General features: G+C 49.4%; 1 protein-coding gene across 6 annotated transcripts in view; it reads left to right on the top strand.

The window, feature by feature from the left end:
* The window catches only part of PAXIP1 (PAX interacting protein 1), a 51,271-nt gene that overhangs the window by 13,787 nt on the left and 17,471 nt on the right, over positions 1–20,013 (top strand). For 5 of the 6 annotated variants that reach the window (XR_013442949.1, XM_078059782.1, XM_036087565.2 and 2 more), the window contains 5 exons: positions 3,978–4,091; positions 8,912–9,550; positions 15,018–15,603; positions 16,239–16,333; positions 19,406–19,501. Coding sequence is in view for 5 of the 6 variants with exons in the window: in XM_078059782.1 (XP_077915908.1) it covers positions 3,978–4,091; positions 8,912–9,550; positions 15,018–15,603; positions 16,239–16,333; positions 19,406–19,501 (1,530 nt within the window). In the remaining variant the exon portion in view is untranslated. The remainder of the gene's footprint in view (positions 1–3,977; positions 4,092–8,911; positions 9,551–15,017; positions 15,604–16,238; positions 16,334–19,405; positions 19,502–20,013) is intronic. The other variant, XM_078059781.1, reaches the window with a different exon arrangement.

Raw genomic sequence — 20,013 nt, 5'->3', positions numbered from 1 at the left:
ATTTGGGAAGAAGAGAGACTTGAGCATAAATAGAGGTGGTGCTGGAGGAGTAGGGTATTGTTTTTAGAAACCAAGGATGAAATCAGATGCAACTAGTTTTTATTGCTGGAAAGGAGCAGCACCCCAGGTAAAGGTCTGGAGCACTACTTTGTGGCAGGTAGTTGTGCATAGCTTCGTGTGTCCCCTCAGTCCTGCCTGTGACCCGGGAGAGGAGGAGGGCAAGGGTGCTGGACAGGGACACAGGACTGCCGACTGGCCTGGGGGCCATCATGCCGCCTTAGGGGTCCATGTGGATCTCAGGTTCTGGGCTGAGCAGACGCAGATGTAGTCAGCAGAGGGGTGGGGAGGGGGAGAATGGAGAGCCTGTGGAAAAGGTACCAACTAGGTGGTAGAGAGCACAGGCAGAGGTGAGCAGGCGTCCCTTGGTCGTGTGGTCTGGGAAGTGGCCCAGCCTGTAGTTTTATCTGGGTGCGAAACTCACTGTGGGCAATGGCTGGGTCCATGGGGGACAGAAAAGTTAATTTAGAAGGACCTTTGACAGTGTCTTTATATCCTTTTAGCAAATTCATTAGGTAATAAAAACTGGAATCCAGAATCAGAATGGTCTTTATGGATCACTTAGTACACCGTTCATCACTGAGGATGATGAACTGGAATCCCGAATGTGTCATGGGATCACATAATAAAAAGCTGTGCTTTTGAGTTCATGAAGATTGATCAGATAAGGATGGACAAGATTTTACTTGATAGTTTTTCATGTGCCCAAACCCTGGTTAAGAAAAGTGCACTGGGGACACTAATATTTTGTGGTTGCTAAAAAGTATTAATGTCAGTTTTAAGATGTGTTAACAGACAACATGCACAGTGTGCGTGCAGCTAAGGGACTTTGGTGTGACAGATACCTAATGAGCACTTCTTTCGTGACAGGAGCAATGCCCAGGGGTACAAATCAATTTAGATAGGCTGTCTTCCCCTCAGTAAACGTACATTCTAGAAGGGGAGACAGACCCATGAATAAAGTGCACGTTGTAGTGCACACAGAGGTAAAGGAGGGTGTGAGCAGGGAGCCATCGGATGGTTGATCTGCACCAGGTGGAGGCTCTTTGGGTGTCTGCACCTCTTCCTGAACACTGGAGCACTTGCATGTGCACACATGCGCACGCCAGGCAGGACCCCGCCCTGACGAGAGGACTGTTTGCTCGGTGGCTCTCAGTGACCTTCTGTCTTTTCCCCGTCAGGGTGTTGATACAAGCTGGAGCTCTTTGTTGGAGTCTTCCAGAGCTCTCCCAGGGAGAGGTAGGGAAGGGAGCTTGTGCCGGCGGGAGCTGAGCAGCACAGACACCATCTGCCTTCCCCTGACCCGGTATCGATGCAGGCGGGGGCCCCGTGGTAACACGCTGGGTGGGTTTCTGGGGATAGGTCAGGAGTCTGATGGAGAGCCTGGTCAGGTCGTAATTTAAATCTTGAAGACTAAAAGGAAAAGCCCTTTCCATTCTGTATCTCAATCGACAAGTATTTCTTGACTGCCTACCCATGTGCCTTGCACTGTGCTAGGTACTGTGAGCGAGACCCCCATCTTTAATCAGGACGGCTGTAGTTTCTAATCAGGGTGGGACAAGGACATACTCGGGGGGGGGGGGCTAGAACCAAGGAGTGTCCTACTTGTGTGAGACCTCCCGAGAAGGGCGGCTGTTCCTGATCACTGTGAAGGAAGCTCTTAGTCAGTGCGGGCCGTGGCTGAGATGACCGTCCTCTGCTCCATGTTCTTTGAGGAGAGCGGAGTGGGGACAGTCAGCCTGCAGGTCACTGGAGCGTGACCGGCCCGTAGATGCCTGTGTAGCTTGCTGCGGGAGTCCAGGGGCAATGGTCGGGGAGTGGGAGTCGAGGGTGGGTAAGGCGTGGAGCCAGAGCGCCCCGCACACATGGTGTGGTTGAGACACAGACGTGGGCGCGGCACCGGGGGGTCGGCAGCCACACGGTCAGGATGGTCTGACCCGCCACTGAAGCAGTTGGGTTGGGTCTTCAGGTCTCGAGGTCACATCCAGGCTTTGTTAGCCAAGATGACGAGATGGGTAGTTTATGAAGATTTTCTTTAAAAGAAAAAAAAAAAGGAAGACACTTTTCCCCAGTTATAAAATTAACGCTCTTGAAAATTTGGAAAATACAGAAAAGTATAAAAATGAAAACAGAAATGTCCCCATAATTCCATCACCACTACGTAACTATTAACATTTTGGTGTGGAAAGAGCATTCTTAGTTATTAATTATGCTGACACAGATTCATTAAATGAGCTGGTGTGGATGTTTGAAGCCATTTAACCCAGACGCGCATCGAGGAAGAATCTGGTTCATGGAAGTTCTCTGAGTTGCCAGGAGCTGCTTCTGGAGACCGTGTATCCATTCTGGGTCTCCCTCTCTCCCAACCGATGTTCTTTCCGCAGCAATACACTTCTCCCTGTTGAGCCCCAGGCCTGTGACGCAGGCCGAGGAGGGCCGCGGACTAGGCTCGCTGCGGTCAGTTCACCTGGGGCTGCCCGTAACTGGCGAGTAGCCCCGGCGCTCCAAAGAAGGCACATCGCGGTTATGTTTCTTTAATTTCGTTTTTAATAAAGATGATGTAATGATTCATTGGAGTAGTCTGTATTATCATGTAATTAAATCTCACCTCTCCAAACGCTGCAGGAGATAAATGTTTTTGTGAAAGCCTCTAGTAAAAATAACAATTTTCTGATCCAGTCTCTGAAATGTGACAGTGACTAACTAAAAGAGATATAAAATAGTGATTTTTGAAGGTGATTTTATAAAATTAATGTGTTCTTACTAGTAGTCACAGTAGTGTGGAATGCAAAATAATTTCTAGAAACATTTGTAAACTGGATGAAAGTGGATGTAAAACGTTAAGAGTTCTGGTGAGCTGAATAATGGCAGGTTTTAAAACATGCTGTTTATAATACTTTACAGAATTAACATGAGACAGTGTTCAGAATTCTTAACAACCATAACCCTCAATTTATAATAAATTATCCAGGAAAAAAATTTACTTCGTTAAATGATTACCTTAGAATTAATTAACACACCTTTACCTTTCTTGTTTCTTTTGTCTTTTAGATCTAAAACTTTATTTTTTAGAAATTATTTTTGGTAGTAACTGCCCTTAGAGAAGGATAGAACAGTGGGAAAATGCAGGTAGGCCTGGGTTTAGACAGACCTGGGTTTTAAAAGCCAGCTTTTCTGATGATTAGCTGTAATTTTTGTAAGTTTGTTTCCTGGTCTATACAATGGGTCTAATGATTCCGACTTCACATGGTGGTCATCAGGATTAGGAATGTTTACAAAGCCCTTGGCACAGTTCCTGGCACATAGTAGACAGGCAGTAAATGGGAGCTGTTTCTGTTCCCGTGAAAGCCTCTTTTCCAACATGAGCCAGTTGATCTGGAGTCGACTTCATCACTTACGCAAGCATAACAATTATTCCTTTTATGCTTGCCTTATTTCTTTTTATGTGTTAAGTAATTACGTTTTTCCCTGAGCTTACAAAGAACTATTTTTATCTTTTTATTTTATTCATTTCGTAATTAGTATTTATCTATTAATGACTAAGGAGTTCCTTAATGATTTTGATACTGCTATTTAAACATTTTAAAACATGACAGTTGTAAGATGGAATGATGTACTAGTTCCTTCTTTTTTTCCCTATCCGTTGTTGAAATAATCCTCCATTTTTTTGGAGTGTGGATGTAAGTTTTTTTATTCATTTGGTGACGAAGCAAAAAAAAAAAAAGATGTCTATAAAACTATCATGATAGGAATGAAAGTTTTTGTTATGCTAAGCAAATAGCGAAAAGCTCATCTATTTTCCCCACTAATACCCTTAAGTTTATTTCATTTAAGTAGATCGAGCAGAATCGTTACGATGTTAGAGTGTATTTTAATGATAGCCCTGCGTGGATTGAAATGTGTGTGTACCCCTCTGTCAGGTGTCGTCTGACGACAGGAGTACCCTGTGGGCTCTGCTCACCTTCTATGGGGGCGCGTGTCGGCTACAGCTGGACGGGACGTGCACGCATCTGGTCGTTCCAGAGCCGAAGGGGGTAAGCGCTTCACGTTCTCTTCCTTGTCCGTATTTCCAGCAGTCACGTGTTGTTGCGTTTCTCTTAAATTAATGATTAGATTCCATGTACAAAAGCTGGTTCTCTCAGTTTGTATTCTTTAGACCCGGCTTCGTTCCACAGAGGATGTGCGAGGGTTATCAATCCAATGCTGAGCCAGATGTCACCTCTAAATACAGAGAAACGTGGGTTTATTTCATGGAGAAAATGGGAAAGTTTTTTGAATCCCTTGAGTTTCCTTTCAAATCCAGTCAACCTTCAGTTCATTTTTATTTGTGAAAATATGTAATTTTAGTCTTCGTGCTTCACAGTGTTTAAAAAGGCCTCGCACTGAGGATAACTTTGTAAATGTGTATTTGGTGACGTTTTCAAGTCTGTTTCCTTTTTAATAATCTAGAATATATAAAAACACATTTATCTTGATAATACAGGGTTCCTGTGTCTCACCCCTGGTGAGGTCACAGACTTTTGGTTCTCCAAGTGGGCCCCGGGTCAGCCTCATCAGCCCGTCCTGTGGATTTGTTAGAAATGCAGACTGCGCGCCTGCCCGAGGGCGCGTGGGGAGCCCAGTCACCTGTGTCAGGCTCTCCCGGTGATTCTGATGCACACGAGAGTTTGAGAACCACCGCTCTCTGGAAGCCAAACTCTGGTCCTCCCATGAACAGTTATTTATAACTTTGAGAGGCAAGCCCAGTGTATTTATGCCGAGTCAACCTTCCACATATTGGTATCCCCTCCATTTTTCCTTATTTCAATCTAAATCAGCGCTGTCCTCCTGTTTTCCACGCGGGTGAGCTGCCGTGGGAGGAGCGAGGTGTGTGCAGTACGAGGCCAGGGCGCCGCCACCCGGTGCACGGCTCGGGGCTGATACACTCCTGCCCTGCCGGGCAGACCCCTTTCACGGGCTTTGAGGCTGAGCAGGGCCGATCCACAGGCGTGTGCCATGCACCACCCTGGTTTCCTGACAGTAAATTTTGAGCCAGTGGGTGTGGTTAACGTAGTAAGCCACACAAACCAAGAAGACTTGTCTTCTGTGAAAATTTAAGATTTGAATCTTAAAATCTATTTGAGTAAAAAATTAGATTTTGCATAACAGTTTAAGAAATATAGTATGCTTTGGTTATACTATTTTATATTAAATTTTATAATTTATGGCTAAAAGTAAATCATTTGATTTTAGGTGGTAGTTTGAAAGGAAACAAAGTCTTTATAGCTTTTGTAGGCATGAGCAATACTTCTGAAGAGCCAGATGATAATTTAAGAGGCAGTATATGAGTGGGGTGGGTTTATCAAACAGACCAGCGGATCGCACACAAAAATCAATGGCATCTCTTCAAATCTTTTCTTTTTTTTAATGAACAAAGAAATGTTTAAATGTCATAGTGAAACTACCTTTCATACTCTTGAATTTTTAAAAATGCTCAGTTAAGTGGAGAAGAACGGAGGGATTTAGTAAAATCCACAGGACAAAGTATGCTCATTCGATCCTGGCCGCTGCAGGCTTCTGCGTGTAAGCGCACCCGCCGGGGTGGCACCGCGCCGGCCCCCGCCCCCACCGACCCCAGCAGCCTCACTGCTGGCGCCTGGGTCCGCGACATTGAATAACTTGTAACCTTGAGGATTCAAGAATTAGAATGACGTAGCTGGTAAATTGGCCCTGGCAAAGGCATTCGACATTGCTTTACTCTTGGGTCGCCTTGGTTTAAGCAGTAACTGTCCTTCGCTGACAAAAACTACTCATTGGTGAGAAGGGAGAGAAAAACCCAAGTGAAATATACCGTGTTTGACTTGAGTGTTGTGCGTGGGTTTGTATAGGAAGCAGGAAGGTCATTCCTGACGTGCTCAGGGCCCACACTCTGTGCAGACGAAGAACCCAGGGCTACCGACGTGGATCCCAGCGCTAAGCCAGACGTTTCTCGCTGATGTCCAGTATGCTCAGCAACTGCACTTCATGGCAGTGGTTTTATTTTTGCTACTTGTTAACAGAATTTAAAAAATTTATTTCCTATTACTTCAACAAACATCTTTCTACCTTGGAAAATGGAATATATAAACTGTTATTAGGTCATCTTGTATATTTGTATTACTTATGTAGTTTATAAATGCTTTGGTATATATCCGGACTTGATGTTCTCCTGAGACAGCTCTGGCTCTTTTGGGACAGGTAGTCAAGAAATTAAGTGTCTAGTCTGCTATAAAGACTTAGTCATCTCTATTTATTGTGGGAGGGTTGATTTAACATTTCATACTTAAATATTTCAGAATGATTTTTAGAATAAAGAATACCAAGTTTTTTTATTTTTGTTAATGTTTATGTTAATTCCCATTGGCACACAGTGCTGTGTTAGTTTCAGGTACACGGTACCCGTGATCACTTGCCCACGTTGCCCGGCGCAGGTGAGCACGTGGCCGTCTTCATGGGCATCTGCACACGAGTGTACAAACGCTTCTATCTTAATGCAAGATGTTACGGTTGATACATGCCGTAGTTTTATTGAGTTAAGCATTTAGCTGTCCCCACATGCTTCAACACATATGTTTAAAATAAGTTTAAGATACACTTGTATCTTTTTTTTTTAAAAGATTTTATTTGTCAGAGAGAGAGAGACAGAGAGCAAGCACAAGCAGGGGGAGCGGCAGGCAGAGGGAGAAGCAGGCTCCCCACTGAGCAAGGAGCCCGATGCGGGGCTCGATCCCAGGACCCTGGGATCATGACCTGAGCTGAAGGCAGACGCTTCACCGACTGAGCCACCCAGGTGTCCCAAGATACACTTGTATCTTAATAAGAAAACCTGTCACTTCAGTCATGGTGTAAACACAGTGCAGTTTCAAGGAGTTAAACGTGCGGGGTGGGGGGTGGGGGCGAATCGACACAGTCCTATGGAGTTGGTGGCCTGGCCCTTTTGGAGGGGGATGTAGTTACAGATAATGAAGCCTTAAAGTACTTTGCATCCTTTCATTCGAGAACCTGGGAATTCACCTTACACAAACAGTTGAGATTTAACTGCAGTTTTTCATAGCAGCAAAACACTATGAAGAGTAGAAACAGCTGGAGTAACTAGATGGCGCTGGAGGTGACCGAGCAGTAGCCCGCGACACCGGGGGCTGCCTGAGCACACAGCTGGGCAGCACAGCGGCGGGCTCGGGGTGACACGTGCAAGCCGTGGTGTGAGATGGCCTGATAGCGAGCGTGGAGGCCCTGAGGGTGGAGGTTTACCAGTTAGAGGTGCGTGAACAGTGTCATGGAGGAGCCAGGCCAAGCAGGAGTGCAGAAGGTTACTGGAGCTGAGCGACGGGTGCAGGGATTTATCATGGCTGTCTCCACTCTCAGCTTTGTTCGAAAACGTACATTAAGAAGTTAAAAACCAAGTGCCAATGTGGAAGTGCACATATGGACGTGGGAGGTTGTTCGTAAGACATTCAGTGAAAACACATCATAAAGTATCTGTGCGCTGCGACAGAAGGGTGCCTCTCTCAGTGTGTATATATACGTATATATTCATAACAAAAATAATCACAGTGGTGATCGCTCATCGTAGGGTCGTGATTATATGTTTTCTTTTTGCTTCACTTGTTATTTGTGTGCTCTCCCATGACCAAGTGTTCCTTGTGTTTTAAAAAGGTTTAAAGTAGAATATCCTCAGCAGTAACAGTGAAATCCCGTAGATGTGGGTGGTCTCCTTCCTTCCTGGGAGGCCGATCCCAGCCGCGCGGTGCTGCTGTCGGCCTCGCCACACTGAGAGCGGCCGTCTGTCTGGCACCTGCACCTCCGGGGCAGCCCTGTGACCGTCACCCTTGCCCCGACTGTAAGCAGCAAGTGCCACCTTCGGTCCCCTCGACAGGAAACGGATTTTAGTGTAGGGCCCTAATGACGTGTTTGCCAGAGAACTGCTGTTATCCTGGGCTGTGGAAGCAGGGCCGTGAGATTCTGTTAGTAAAGCGAGCCACGGTTACCAACTCATGGATTTTAGAGCTCCTGCATCCTATTACCCTTGCTTCCTATTTCCCATTTATTTCTTTCTTCCTTTGGGATTTGTTCCGTTCTACACCCTTACCTGCAGGAGAGAGAGCCCCTGCCTGTGACCCGCTTTTCCCGGGGCTGGACGCTTTGCTCAGCGACACCCCCACCAGGCCTCACTGTGCAGTGCGGCTTTCCCCGAGCCATGCGGCTCACCTAGTGGAGCCCTTCTCTAGTCTTATTCCCACATCACTCAGCCGTGGCTTCACATCATACTCTCGCTGGCCTTTGCTTTCTCTCCAAAGCTAAGTCGTAAACCTCATTAGGTCAGAGACGTGTTGTGTCCTTTGTGTCTGTGTGGAGTGAGCTCAATAAACTCTAGACGCCTCAGTAGGAAAGCCTCCCCATGAAAAGTCGTCCGCCCTCCCGTGACTGTGTCTGATGTCCTGAAGGAGCTCTGCCCTGCAGGTACAGCTTTGTAAAGTTGTCAAATAAAAACTAGACGAGGTGGCAACTATTTTCATTGTAAGAGAATTTTCCATGGGATTGCTAGCTCTACTTTTTCCTAAAATACCGTATTTTACAAAAGTTCATTTTAAACAAAATCTTCTACGACTACTGTTGCAGGGATGAGGCCGGCCTGAGATCATAGATCTGTGGTTCATTTTGGCTCTAGTCCTGCATCTGAAAGGAGTTTAAGCTTTTCTGTGAATGAAATGACAGTTATAGGTGCTGAACATTCCAGCCGTGTGCCTGTCCTAAAGTTCTGTTTTTAAATTCACACTTCTAGGGAATTTGATAAAACTTACAGCTTTGTTTGTGTGTGTTTGTGCTTTGCTTGTAGGAGAAATATGAATGTGCGTTAAAGAGAGCAAGCATTAAAATCGTGACCCCTGACTGGGTCCTGGATTGCGTATCTGAAAAAACCAAAAAGGATGAAGCATTTTATCATCCTCGACTTATTATTTATGAAGAGGAAGAGGAGGAAGAAGAAGAGGAGGAGGAGGAGGTAGAAAATGAGGAACAGGAGTCCCCAAATGAGGGTAGTTCAGATGGAAAATCAAGCCCTGGCAGTTCTCAAGAAGGATCTCCTTCAGGGGACCAGCAGTTCTCACCCAAATCCAACACTGAAAAATCTAAAGGGGAGTTGATGTTTGACGACTCTTCAGATTCATCACCCGAAAAACAAGAGAGAAATTTAAACTGGACCCCCGCTGAAGTCCCACAGTTAGCTTCGGCGAAACGCAGACTGCCCACGGGAAAGGAGCCTGGCTTAATTAACTTGTGCGCCAATGTGCCACCCGTCCCAGGCAACATCTTACCTCCTGAGGTCCGGGGCAACCTCATGGCTTCGGGACAGAATCTCCAAAGTTCTGACAGATCAGAAATGATCGCTACTTGGAGTCCAGCTGTGCGGACACTGAGAAACATTACTAATAATGCTGATATTCAGCAGATTAGCCGACCGTCAAATGTAGCACACGTAAGTCACTCTTTAAAGAACGGAAATTTAAATAACGGATTTTAGAGTTGGGTTTTATAGTCTGTTTCGGTATAGTTTAGTATTTTCTGCTTCTTCAGAACAGTTAACTTACAAGCAGTATTTGTGTGAGAACTTGTTTTACAGTTGTGTGTGTGTATAGATCAGTGTCTCTCAAATTCCAGCAGGATGCCGGTGACGAGAGTGCTTGCCCCTGAAGAAGGGTTTCCACTCTTCCTTAACTTAGAGTTAGCAGTGGCAGCAGAGAGAGGCATGATGTTGACCAGGTGGTCCTTATTTGCTTACAGTTAACTTCCGGGTAGGGAAATGACATAACATGAATTACTCGTTCATTACGGAAGCCTTAATCTTAGTTGATAGTTTTATGATTGGAGCTTGTTGATACGGAATGGATTTTAAAAGTTTTAGTAGATAATGTCTTTCAATTTAAAACTAAAAGAAAGTAGTTGAGGTGGTATATCGGCCACTGGGTACATTTCTATAGGTCAAGGAGACAAGGTGGCAAATAGGAAAGACAAGTTTCAGGTGGAGAAGACAGACAAATATGAACAAAAGGGCTTCTGTAGGTCTGGGTGTTTTGAAGACTGTAGTAGGGGGTCATATAATAGCCGTTGGGGGAAGGAGGCTATTTAGACGAGGTGGTCCGGGAGGGCCTTATGACGGGGGGGGGCGTGAATGACAAAGGGGCCATGGGAAGAGCTGGGGGCAGAGAGTTCCAGGCGAAAGGAACAGCAACTGTGAAGACCCAGAAGCAGGCGTGAATTTGCTGTGTTGTAAGGGAAGAAAGAAAAGTGAGACTTGTTGTAGTGGGAAGAGCTGGAGCGCTTGTGGGGGCCTGTGCCCCCAGCACTCGCACTGTTCTCCCAAAGGGGCGAGGCCGCCTTCTGAACAAGTTGTTGGGGCTCTAGGAAGGGTGACCAAACAGGTATTTCTTACCGTAGATGACAGTGTCACTGTTGAGTATGATTGTGGTGGTGGTTTTAAAAAGTCTTTTATTGGAGATGGCGTGTTAAAAATACTCTTTTCTTCCTGTCCTCCCTCCCTTGACTTGGCAGTGAGTAACTGATAGTATGTGGTTCTTGAGACTCTGGAAGGTGGTGTCATCCAGAATAAGGTCGAAGAAAAGAAAACACGTTCTTGAGATATCAGAAGGAAGAAAATTAAGATGGCATGAAGCAACGTGTGTAGGGGAAGAGGGGTAATCGGGTTTGAGGAGGATGGAAAATTCTGGAATAGTTGATACAGAGATCCTGGGAAAACAGTATTGTTGGACCTGGTTGGGACCCAGTTTCAGGTTGGCGACCTAGCTTGGGATATTAGGAAGAGTGAGTAAGATGGTAACCAAGTCAGGAGGGGGTGGAGGGGCAGGGATGATGACGAAGGAAGAGGCAGAGCAGCGGCGGTCAGAGCCTGGCGTAGTTGACTTAGCGATTTGGGATGTCTGCTGGCTTTGCAGAGGAAAGAGGGAGAGCAGGGTTGCACGCCAGGAACTGACGTCACCTTTTGCCTGACACCTTTGGTTTGGTCCAAATAATTTTTTGAATTTTTTTGCCAAAATCATGAGATTCTTCATAAAAGTGAGATTTTTGGCATTTCTCAAGAAGTGGATGAGCCCGTATTTTGCAGTCTGAATGGTGACAGTGCTTGGTGGCTGAACCGCATTTTCCCCTTTTGCAGTGAGGCGCCTTTGGCCTCCACGCCCAAACTTACTACCCCTGTCCCCTCGCACTCTCTCTGACTTCCCGGGGCCCAGGAGGTGACTGAGTTTGCATAGAGGACAGTCTGGAGGGTGACTGGGAGTGAGGGCTGAGGAGAAGGTCCCTGAGGTGAGGTGGTCAGAGCACGGCACGGCCAGGCTTGTCCAGGTGCTGCCCGTGCTCCCATGGGGTCCCCGGAGGGGAGGGGAGAAGACGGAACGCAGAGAGAGCGCGGTCGGGGGGTCTGTGGGCAGCAGCACCCCTGCTGAGGAGTGGGTGGCAAAGCCATGAGGGGTGGTCCCAGCACCAGGGGGCTGTCGGGGGAGCAGAGGTGCTGGTCAGAAAGCTCTGGAAGGCCAGGGGCTTGGGGCGGGTGGGAGAAGGCAGCAGGGAGACAGCCTGGAGGCAGTCCGAAACCAGGGAATGGTGGTGTCCCTGAGGTGGGAGAGGCTGGGGCGTGCAGGCAGACCTGTCCTGTGCAGATGGAAAGAGGAGACGTGAGGATTCAGTGAGCCGGCATGCTCAGCTCTCAGCCTGCAGCCCGCAGCCAGCCCGGGGAGTGCTCGCGTACCCCTCCTGGAGTTGAGGGATCAGGAACAGGGTCAGCCATTCAAACAGGACAGATGTGCTCCCTGCTCTTCATTTGCTGGCTCTGCAGAGAGTGGTGGGGATCGCTGCTGGGCCTTTGCTGCTGTATTTTGTAGTGTCGCCTTGAATCCCTCGCTCCCTAAATTAGTACTTGGATATGGAATAATCTCATGTGAGGTGGAGATGAGTGAGCACACCAGGGAGTTGGGGCGCACCCTGCAGGAGAGGTGTCAGAAGCCGGCTTGGCGCTCGCCATGTGCTGTGAGGCGGGAAGCGGGGAGGGCCCGGCCCAGCTCCAGGGAGAGCGGCTGTGAAGAGGTTTTCTGAGTTTTCAGCTGTGTAAGAACCTAGGACATTTTGCTGCCACCAGATGTGAAGAAAATGAATTTTTCAAATGTTACAAATGGAAGACAGATTTAGCTTAAAATTAGATCGGGGCTTGGAAGGATATAGCTGACCATCAAAATGTGTTTAAATTGCAGATTTTTAGTGGTTAGGAGCCATGTTGTTTGTATTGTAATTCTTTATGTATTGGGGCACTCAATAAGTAAGTAATTTAAAGACTATGAAGGAAAAATTCAGACTTGACATGCATTAAAAACTGTTTGCAGTATGGCAAATTATGTGATCACGCAGCTAAGAATCTTCTTTCTTTGATTCCTCGGGACTAACATACGTGTTCAGCCAGAGGCAGATCAGAGGGTTGAGATGCCGTCTGATGAGGACAGGAGGTGTCCTGAGAGTCCTCTCACTGGCTGGCCTGCCGGGTGCCCGGCTTTCCAGGCCAGTGTCCGTCTCACTGTGGCCGGTGCTCTTGTCCTGACCTCCATCTGCTCCCAGCTGCCCTGTGCTCACAACCTGGCTTCCCCCAGCTTCTCAGCTCATGGTCACCACACAGAAGGTGCCCCGGCCCTCCTGGCCTCCTGCAGAGTCCTCCTGGCTGCTCTGAAACATGAGAGCTGAGAGGGGCAGCCTCGGGCTCCTGGCTGTGGAGAGTACATGAAGGGTCTTTGGACCCTCCAGAGCTCCCCTTTCATCTGGGGGTGGGGGCACAGGGGCAGCAGCACGAGGCAAACGACCGGCTCGACCCTGCTCATTGTGGCAGACAGGCCTTTATTCCTTACTACCAATCAAATTTACATGGGTTGTTACTTCTGAGAGTAAAAAAAAAAATACATGTACAAAATTTTAAAAATTCAAATGGCATCCAAGGCTATAAAGTGAAAAACTCCCTCCCACCCCTTACTCCTGTTTCCCCTCCAGAAGCAGCCACTGTTCCTGACTCTGCTCTGTGCTTACAGACTCGTGGTTGATTCACGTAAATACAAGCAGGTGTTTGCCGTCCTGCCCCACGTGGTTTTCTCTGGAGGTGTGAGCCTCGCAGTTGCTGTTCTGCCGTCTGGGTGTGGTGCATGCTGAGGTCGATTTCCCTCCACAGGGTATTTTTTAATACTTTAAAGCATAGGAAGAAATTGTTACCCTGTTATTTTGAATTTGTTAAAAATTTTTTTTCTGTTTAGAGCTCCACTGAGGAGTTTTTAAAGTACGCAGAGAACTCCTTACAGAGCTAGAGGTCTTACCGGTGAGGTGGTTGCACGGACAGCTGTACTGAGTGCTCGTGTTTGACCTGCTTCAGTTTTAAGCCCCGATGTTTCATCACTAAATCCAGAGTCTCTGTTACTTTGCAAATTATATGACCTTTATGTTTTGGAGTCTATTTAAGTGGAAGGTAATATTTTAAGATCCTATTTGAGATTTCCTTATAGCTGTGGCTTACGTTAAGATTGAATGTCTAGAGTTTTATTTAAGTGGCAAGTGTGCTTTTGGTAGGGTTAAGTTGTATTTCTTGAGTTTTAGTGAAATCTATTTGATTGTTAGAGTTCTTTTTTTTTTAATACTTATTTATTTGACAGAGATAGTGAGAGCAGGAACACAAGCAGGGGGAGTGGGAGAGGGAGAAGCAGGCTTCCTGCTGAGCAGGGAGCCCGATGCGGGGCTCGATCCCAGGACCCTGGAATCATGACCTGAGCTGAAGGCAGACGCTTAACGGCTGAGCCACCCAGGCGCCCCTGTTATAGTTCTCTTGACCATCAGAAGATGGTTTCCAATTTTTGCTATTTGAGCATATTGGAGTAAAAGATTCATTGTAGAACATTTCTTTGGTTTTATTCAGCACTGTGCAGGATAATAAAGTAACCCGCCATCTGGTAGTCTGGCATCTCCTGACTCCCTGTCCTGCCCACTCCCACCCCTCAGCTTGTACAGAGCTCTCCGCTTACTCCTGTCATTGTGAAGCAGAATGAAGTAGAACAGAAACAGTCTGGCTAGTTGGGTTTTTCTCTAGCTCAGAACACTTTTGCTCCATCTAAAGAGCCCCAAGTCCTTTTTGAGGAAGGCTAATTTACCAGCTGTACTGATGATTTCTCAATTGGGGGAACGTTTACCATTTAAACAAACCTCCTGTTGGTGTTTTTTCTCTCCCCTGTTGACAGAGCGTGGCAGCGCACAGGGCAGGGTAACCACAGATGAGGAGGTGCTGGTGGCTTTGGTGGGGTTGTCTGCTGTCCGTGTCGGGTGCTGTCACTTGGGGTGGTCTTTATGTTGCCTCTCACTGGGCCGCTTTTGTTGTTGGAAAGGAGCTCGGGTCAGGCTGAGGGCTGCTGGGTCCGCTGACGTTCCCTGGAGCATCCCTGGGTTAGGAGAAGTCTGTGGAGCGTTGTGGAGGGAGAAGGGGTCCAGGTGGGGCGCTGTGCACCGCAGCACATTGCATGGTGGCACCCAGACGCACGCTCAGGCCCCGGGAGTAAGTAGGACACCTTTGTTTTATTTTCCTTTTTTTTTTGCAGCCCTGTCACTGTGGTCTATAGAACACATCAGCCTTGTGAGTTGGTATGTTTGTCAGCTCTAAGTCATTAGCTTATTCCATTTTACTTATTTTCGAGTTTTGGTGGTCTCAGAATAGGAATTCACTTACCTTATTGAAGTTGGTGATGCTTTCATAAATATAAAAGAAAAACGCCCTATTATTTTTGAAGTTGTTTGGTGCCTTCTGTTTCGTTCAACATTAAGGAAATGTAGGAGATGCTCGTATTCTCTCCATGAAGGGAACAGGAGTACATTTCAGTAACGATTGCTAATGACTCTGCCTAATTTTTGTTTTCTAGATCTTACAGTCCCTTTCCGCACCTACAAAAAACTTAGAGCAGCAGGTGAATCACAGCCAGCAGGGCCACGCAAATGCCAACGCAGTGCTGTTCGGCCAGGTGAAGGTGGCTCCCGAGCCACACGTGCCGCAGCAGCCGCCACAGCCCCCGCCGCCGCCCCCGCCGCCGCCCCCGGTGCTGCACCTCCCCGCCCAGCAGCTCCTGCAGCTCCAGCCGCAGCCACAGATCTCCCAGCAGCCTTATCCCCAGCCGCCACCGCACGCCTTCCCCCCGCAGCCGCTGCCCTTCCCCCAGCCGCCGCTGCACCGGCCCCAGCAGCCCCTGCAGCCCCTGCAGCAGCAGCACGCCCTGCAGCAGCTGCACCAGCTCCAGCAGCAGCAGCTCCAGCAGCACCAGCTGGCCCAGCTCCAGCAGCAGCAGCTCCAGCGCCTGCACCAGCAGCAGCACGCGCAGAGCCAGCCCCCGGCGCAGCCCCCGCACCAGCCCCCGCACCAGCCCCCGCAGCCGCACCAGCAGCCCCCGCACCAGCAGCCCCCGCACCAGCAGCCCCAGCACCAGCTCTTTGGACACGACCCAGCAGTGGAAAGTGAGTCCTGTGGGGTTTGTCTGTCTTTCCCCCAAATGCTGAGAGAGGGGGGCTGAGGGCAGGCCGAGGATTCATCTCAGAGCCTCGCACCCGGCGGAGGACCGGGTTCTAACAGTAGAGCAGGTGTACGGTCTGCCGCTGGGGACGGCGTCCCTCTCGAAGCGGACGCAGAGTAGTCTGCACCAGGCCTTGGCTCGTCGGTTCTGGTTTTTGGTTTTTTTTAAGATTGTATTTATTTATTTGACAGAGACAGACACAGCGAGAGAGGGAACACAAGCAGGGGGAGTGGGAGAGGGAGAAGCAGGCTTCCCGCTGAGCAGGGAGCCCGATGCGGGGCTCGATCCCAGGATGCTGGGATCATGACCTGAGCCGAAGGCAGACGCTTAACGACTGAGCCACCCAGGCGCCCCAGACTCGTCGGTTCTGTTTTCTAATCATGAATACAGGCATCTGGCTAGTGTATTCCTCGCAGTATTTCCAGTGTGGCACTCCCGCTCTGGCTGGACGTGTCCTGGTCGGGAGTGATTCACTTTGTAAATTCAGATTGAGCTCAGCAAAATGAACGCTTTATTAGTTTTTGTGCACACATGCTCATATTCATGGGGTTTTACTTTTCTTGTATAATTCTCTGCCAGTTCCGGAAGAAAGCTTCTTACTGGGCTGTGTGTTTGCAATTGCCGATTATCCGGAGCAGATGTCTGATAAGCAGCTGTTAGCCACCTGGAAAAGGGTAAGTTTTGCTTGAGGAAGAAAAACTTTGTCCTGAATGCTCCTCCAAATGTGGACTGGACTTGATTCATCTGGCTGCCCTCCCTGACGTACGCATATTATGTTGTGAATGTATATTACGGGCATTTTTATTCACGTTCTCTGTGACCTTGGGCAAACCACTTTTCTGGGCTCTGGTGTTTAGCTGTAAGGGGAAAATGTTGGACTGTGTCATTCTTCAGTTTCTTTCAGCTCTTAAATTCTACGGGGCACGAATTATTTGTATGTATGTGGGGCTGTGAGAGTAAGATGAGGGTTTTGGTGCCCTGCACCAGGGACCATCAACTTAGTCGTTTCTGTCTCCAGAGGCAAGTGCTGGGGAATCGGAGCCTCTCCAGCTGCGAAGGGACCTCACAGTCGCTAGTCTAGTGGTGGGGCTGTAGTCCCAGTGTTCATTATTCTGTACGGTGGCCTTTAAAGAAAAGGAGAAGTAAATATTTTCCCCTTCAGTGCCACAAATCCAAAGTGATTGAAATTGAAAAGAAAAAAAAAACAAGTCTAGTAAGTGTGCTTCAAGTACACCTTGAATGGGCTTCCCTCTGGACATTCCTGTTGTGTAAACCCTGTTCTGTGCCGAGCATGCTGGAAGATGTAGGGAATATTGATGAGTGTACAAGATGGAGAAAACTGTGTCTCGCCTGGAGAAATAGCCGTCTGTGCAGGGGATGATGAGGCAGGACGGCAGGTGCGGGGCGAGCCATGACACAGAACGTCCCCCTTTGGGTGGGAGGTCTGTGCCTTGGAGAGTGGTCTGTGGGAACAGGTGGTTCCTGAACTCGGTCTTAAAGGACAAGTAGGAGTGGGTGCTGGAGGGTGTCCCAGCTAGAGCGGCACAGGTAGACCGGTGGTGCGTTTGGGGGTGGGGCCACGGGAAGGCACATACTCCGAGCTGGGCCATCCCTTGTGGACGCTGGCTTTTCTCCCTGTAGCTATTAAAGCACAGAGAGAGAGGAGAGATGCACGTGTAAATCATGAAATGTTGAATTAAGGGAGAAGAGGGAAGCGATGCTGGGGCAGTGGTCAGAGGGAGGAGGGGGAGAGGCCTGTTTGAGAATTACAGCTGCAGAAAATTCTTCAAAAATCATGGAAGTGTTAGGAGGTCATGTGTAGAAACTGTCCTAAAAAGCAGTAGAATAACTCGAAGATAGAAAAGGTAGAGAAAAGTTTGCTTTCGTTTTGTTAGGTTAAAGCATTAGTCCGGGAGGGCTGGCGTTAAGTAACAGGAGTGGGAGAGCAGGGGTGAGGAGGGCGCCGCGGTCAGCGGGTCAGCGGCCTCACTGCGGCCTAGGACGGCGTGTGCGGTCCGTCCGTCCCGTGCCCCGGGGAGGACGGCCTCCTCACACCTCCACGGTCAGCTGTCCCTCCCGCGGTCCCCAGAGTGGCGCTGACGCAGAGATGGGAGAGGGCTTGTCGGGCTGAGGCCGCACAGATGGGACGGTGAGCGGAGCGGGGAGCCGGCCTCCGCTGGGGCAGCAAGAGCGGTCCCCGAGGGGTGGGGGTGGGGGGCCGCTGCTGCCAGGCCGCTCGGCGGGCTTTACCGGTGAGGGACACGCCGTGCCATCTGCTGCGGGGGGACAGGTGCCCCCACAGCGTAGTGACTCGCAGCAGCGACGCCTGGCAGCCCAGCGTCTCCTCACGGGTGGGACAGCCAGCCGCGGGGTCGTGGGCTCGGGCTCTCTGCCGCGGCGCGGTCGGCGGGATGACGGGGGCCACTGGCGTGCTGCGTGGCTGTCGGCGGGAGGCCTCCGGGCCTGGCCGCACGGGCCCCTCCATAGGGCTGGCGTGGCCCTGGCTCCCCCCAGGGCGCGTGAGCTGAGGCAGAGCAGGGGGGAAGCCTCCGCGTGTCTCCCGACTGTGTCTTAGAAGCCACACGCGGTCGCTCTGTATCCTGTGGGACCAGCCCATACCCAAGCGAGGGGATCAGGCTGACGTCCAAAGGGAGGCACATCCGGGGATGTGTGGGCAGCTTTAACCACCGTGGTGTTCTCTGAAGGGTTTGGGAGTGACCTAGGGAAGGGTACGCAGAAAAGGAAGAGAAAGGCGGGAGGGCGGGAGTCCGGCTCTGGACCAGCCTGCGGTGGTAGATGCGGTGGGAGCCCCGGCCGCAGCCCCGGAGGCCGAGCTCCGGTGGATTAAATTACACGCGAATGGTGATGTAGCCACCTGAGGAAGGCTGGGGGCAGGGGTGTAGATGCGGGCCAGGTCGGGTACGTTAGTCATCACCGGAAGACACGGCAAGAGCGCGGAGTTTGGCTGCTTCAGGGGACTGAGAACCAGTGGCGTGGGAAATGCCGTGTTCATCGTGCCTTGCTAAACTATGTGCGCGAGCTGCTAGGATAACGAAATTTCAAAAGTAAACGAAGCAGAATTGTTTTGCGGGGCACCTCTCTTTTAACAGCCAGTGGAAGTCTGTCTGGTGCACAGTTGTTTGGACTGTGACGCTCGCTGGCCTGCCGCGTTGAACGCCCGCAGTCCGACACAGAGCAGCTGCTCACCCCCAACTCGGAGTCTGCTGTTAACAGTTTCTGGTATTCACTAACGTCAGCCTTCTTTTTCTTTTTTCCCTTTAGAGAAATGGTTTTTAACCAGGGTGGCTCTGCCCCCCAGGGGCTAAGAATCTGGTCTTGTCTGAAGACAGTTGTCATTGTCACACCTGGGGGGTACTGTTGGCTTCCAAGGATGCGGGTCCGGGTGTGACCCGCGTCCCACCAAGCGCGGGGCTGCTCTCCACGGTGCGGCATGAGCTGACCTAAAACAGCCGCAGCGCCAGGTGGGGAAAACCCTGTTTCAGAAAGAGGACGTTCCATTTCTCTGTCTTTCCTTCTGGAAATTCAGATTCAGTGAGCTCTGGAGTTCATTTCCGTTTTATGGGGCTGGGTGGGAAATCCCGTAAATACAGCCGATACACATCGTACATCGTTTGGTGAAATAATGATGGATTTTTTTGATAGCAGTCTAGTTTGAAATTATAATTCTACTCTGTTTTCCTGAGTACTTGAAGCTGGTTACGACTTGGGGTCTTGTGTGTGTCTAGATAATCCAGACGCACGGCGGTGCCGTGGACCCTACGTTCTCCAGCCGGTGCACACATCTCCTGTGTGAGAGTCAGGTCAGCAGTATGTATGCACAGGTGAGTGGGGTCGCCTCAGCTGTGACCGCAACAGGTCTGTCCCTTTTCATGGACCGTCCGAGGCTTCTAGAGACTAGTGTGTTTGGAAAGGACTCTTTGTGCCTCTGAAAGTAGGGACGTACCTTCTTAGTAATTGTCATCGATCTTCAGTGGGTTAGGTAAGTTGGTGGAATCCTGGCCTGTCTTTGAGCACGGAGGAAGTGAAGGCGATCCCAGGTAGTGTTAAGGAAAGGACACAGTCCTGTTACTCGATTCAGAGCAGCACGACGGAGTGGGGGCGGAAGCAGGATTTCCTGCTGCTGCGGGGCTGTGTACGCAGGGCTGGATGGAGACGCTATAACACCCTGCAGGGCACCGGCGCTCTCGGGGCGTCACCTCCTCCGTCCCCTGCAGTCCCTTCTCTCCTAACGATGATGTTATTGGGAGACAGGCCGCTGTCAATAGCTATGTGATGAATTGCCTCCCAGAAACTCCTCTTAAACACTGGAACCATGTACTGGATCCACTTTCCA

The sequence above is a fragment of the Halichoerus grypus genome, chromosome 12 (assembly GCF_964656455.1).
Source record: "Halichoerus grypus chromosome 12, mHalGry1.hap1.1, whole genome shotgun sequence".
Lineage (NCBI taxonomy): Eukaryota > Metazoa > Chordata > Mammalia > Carnivora > Phocidae > Halichoerus > Halichoerus grypus.
This window is presented reverse-complemented; position numbering and strand designations above follow the sequence as displayed.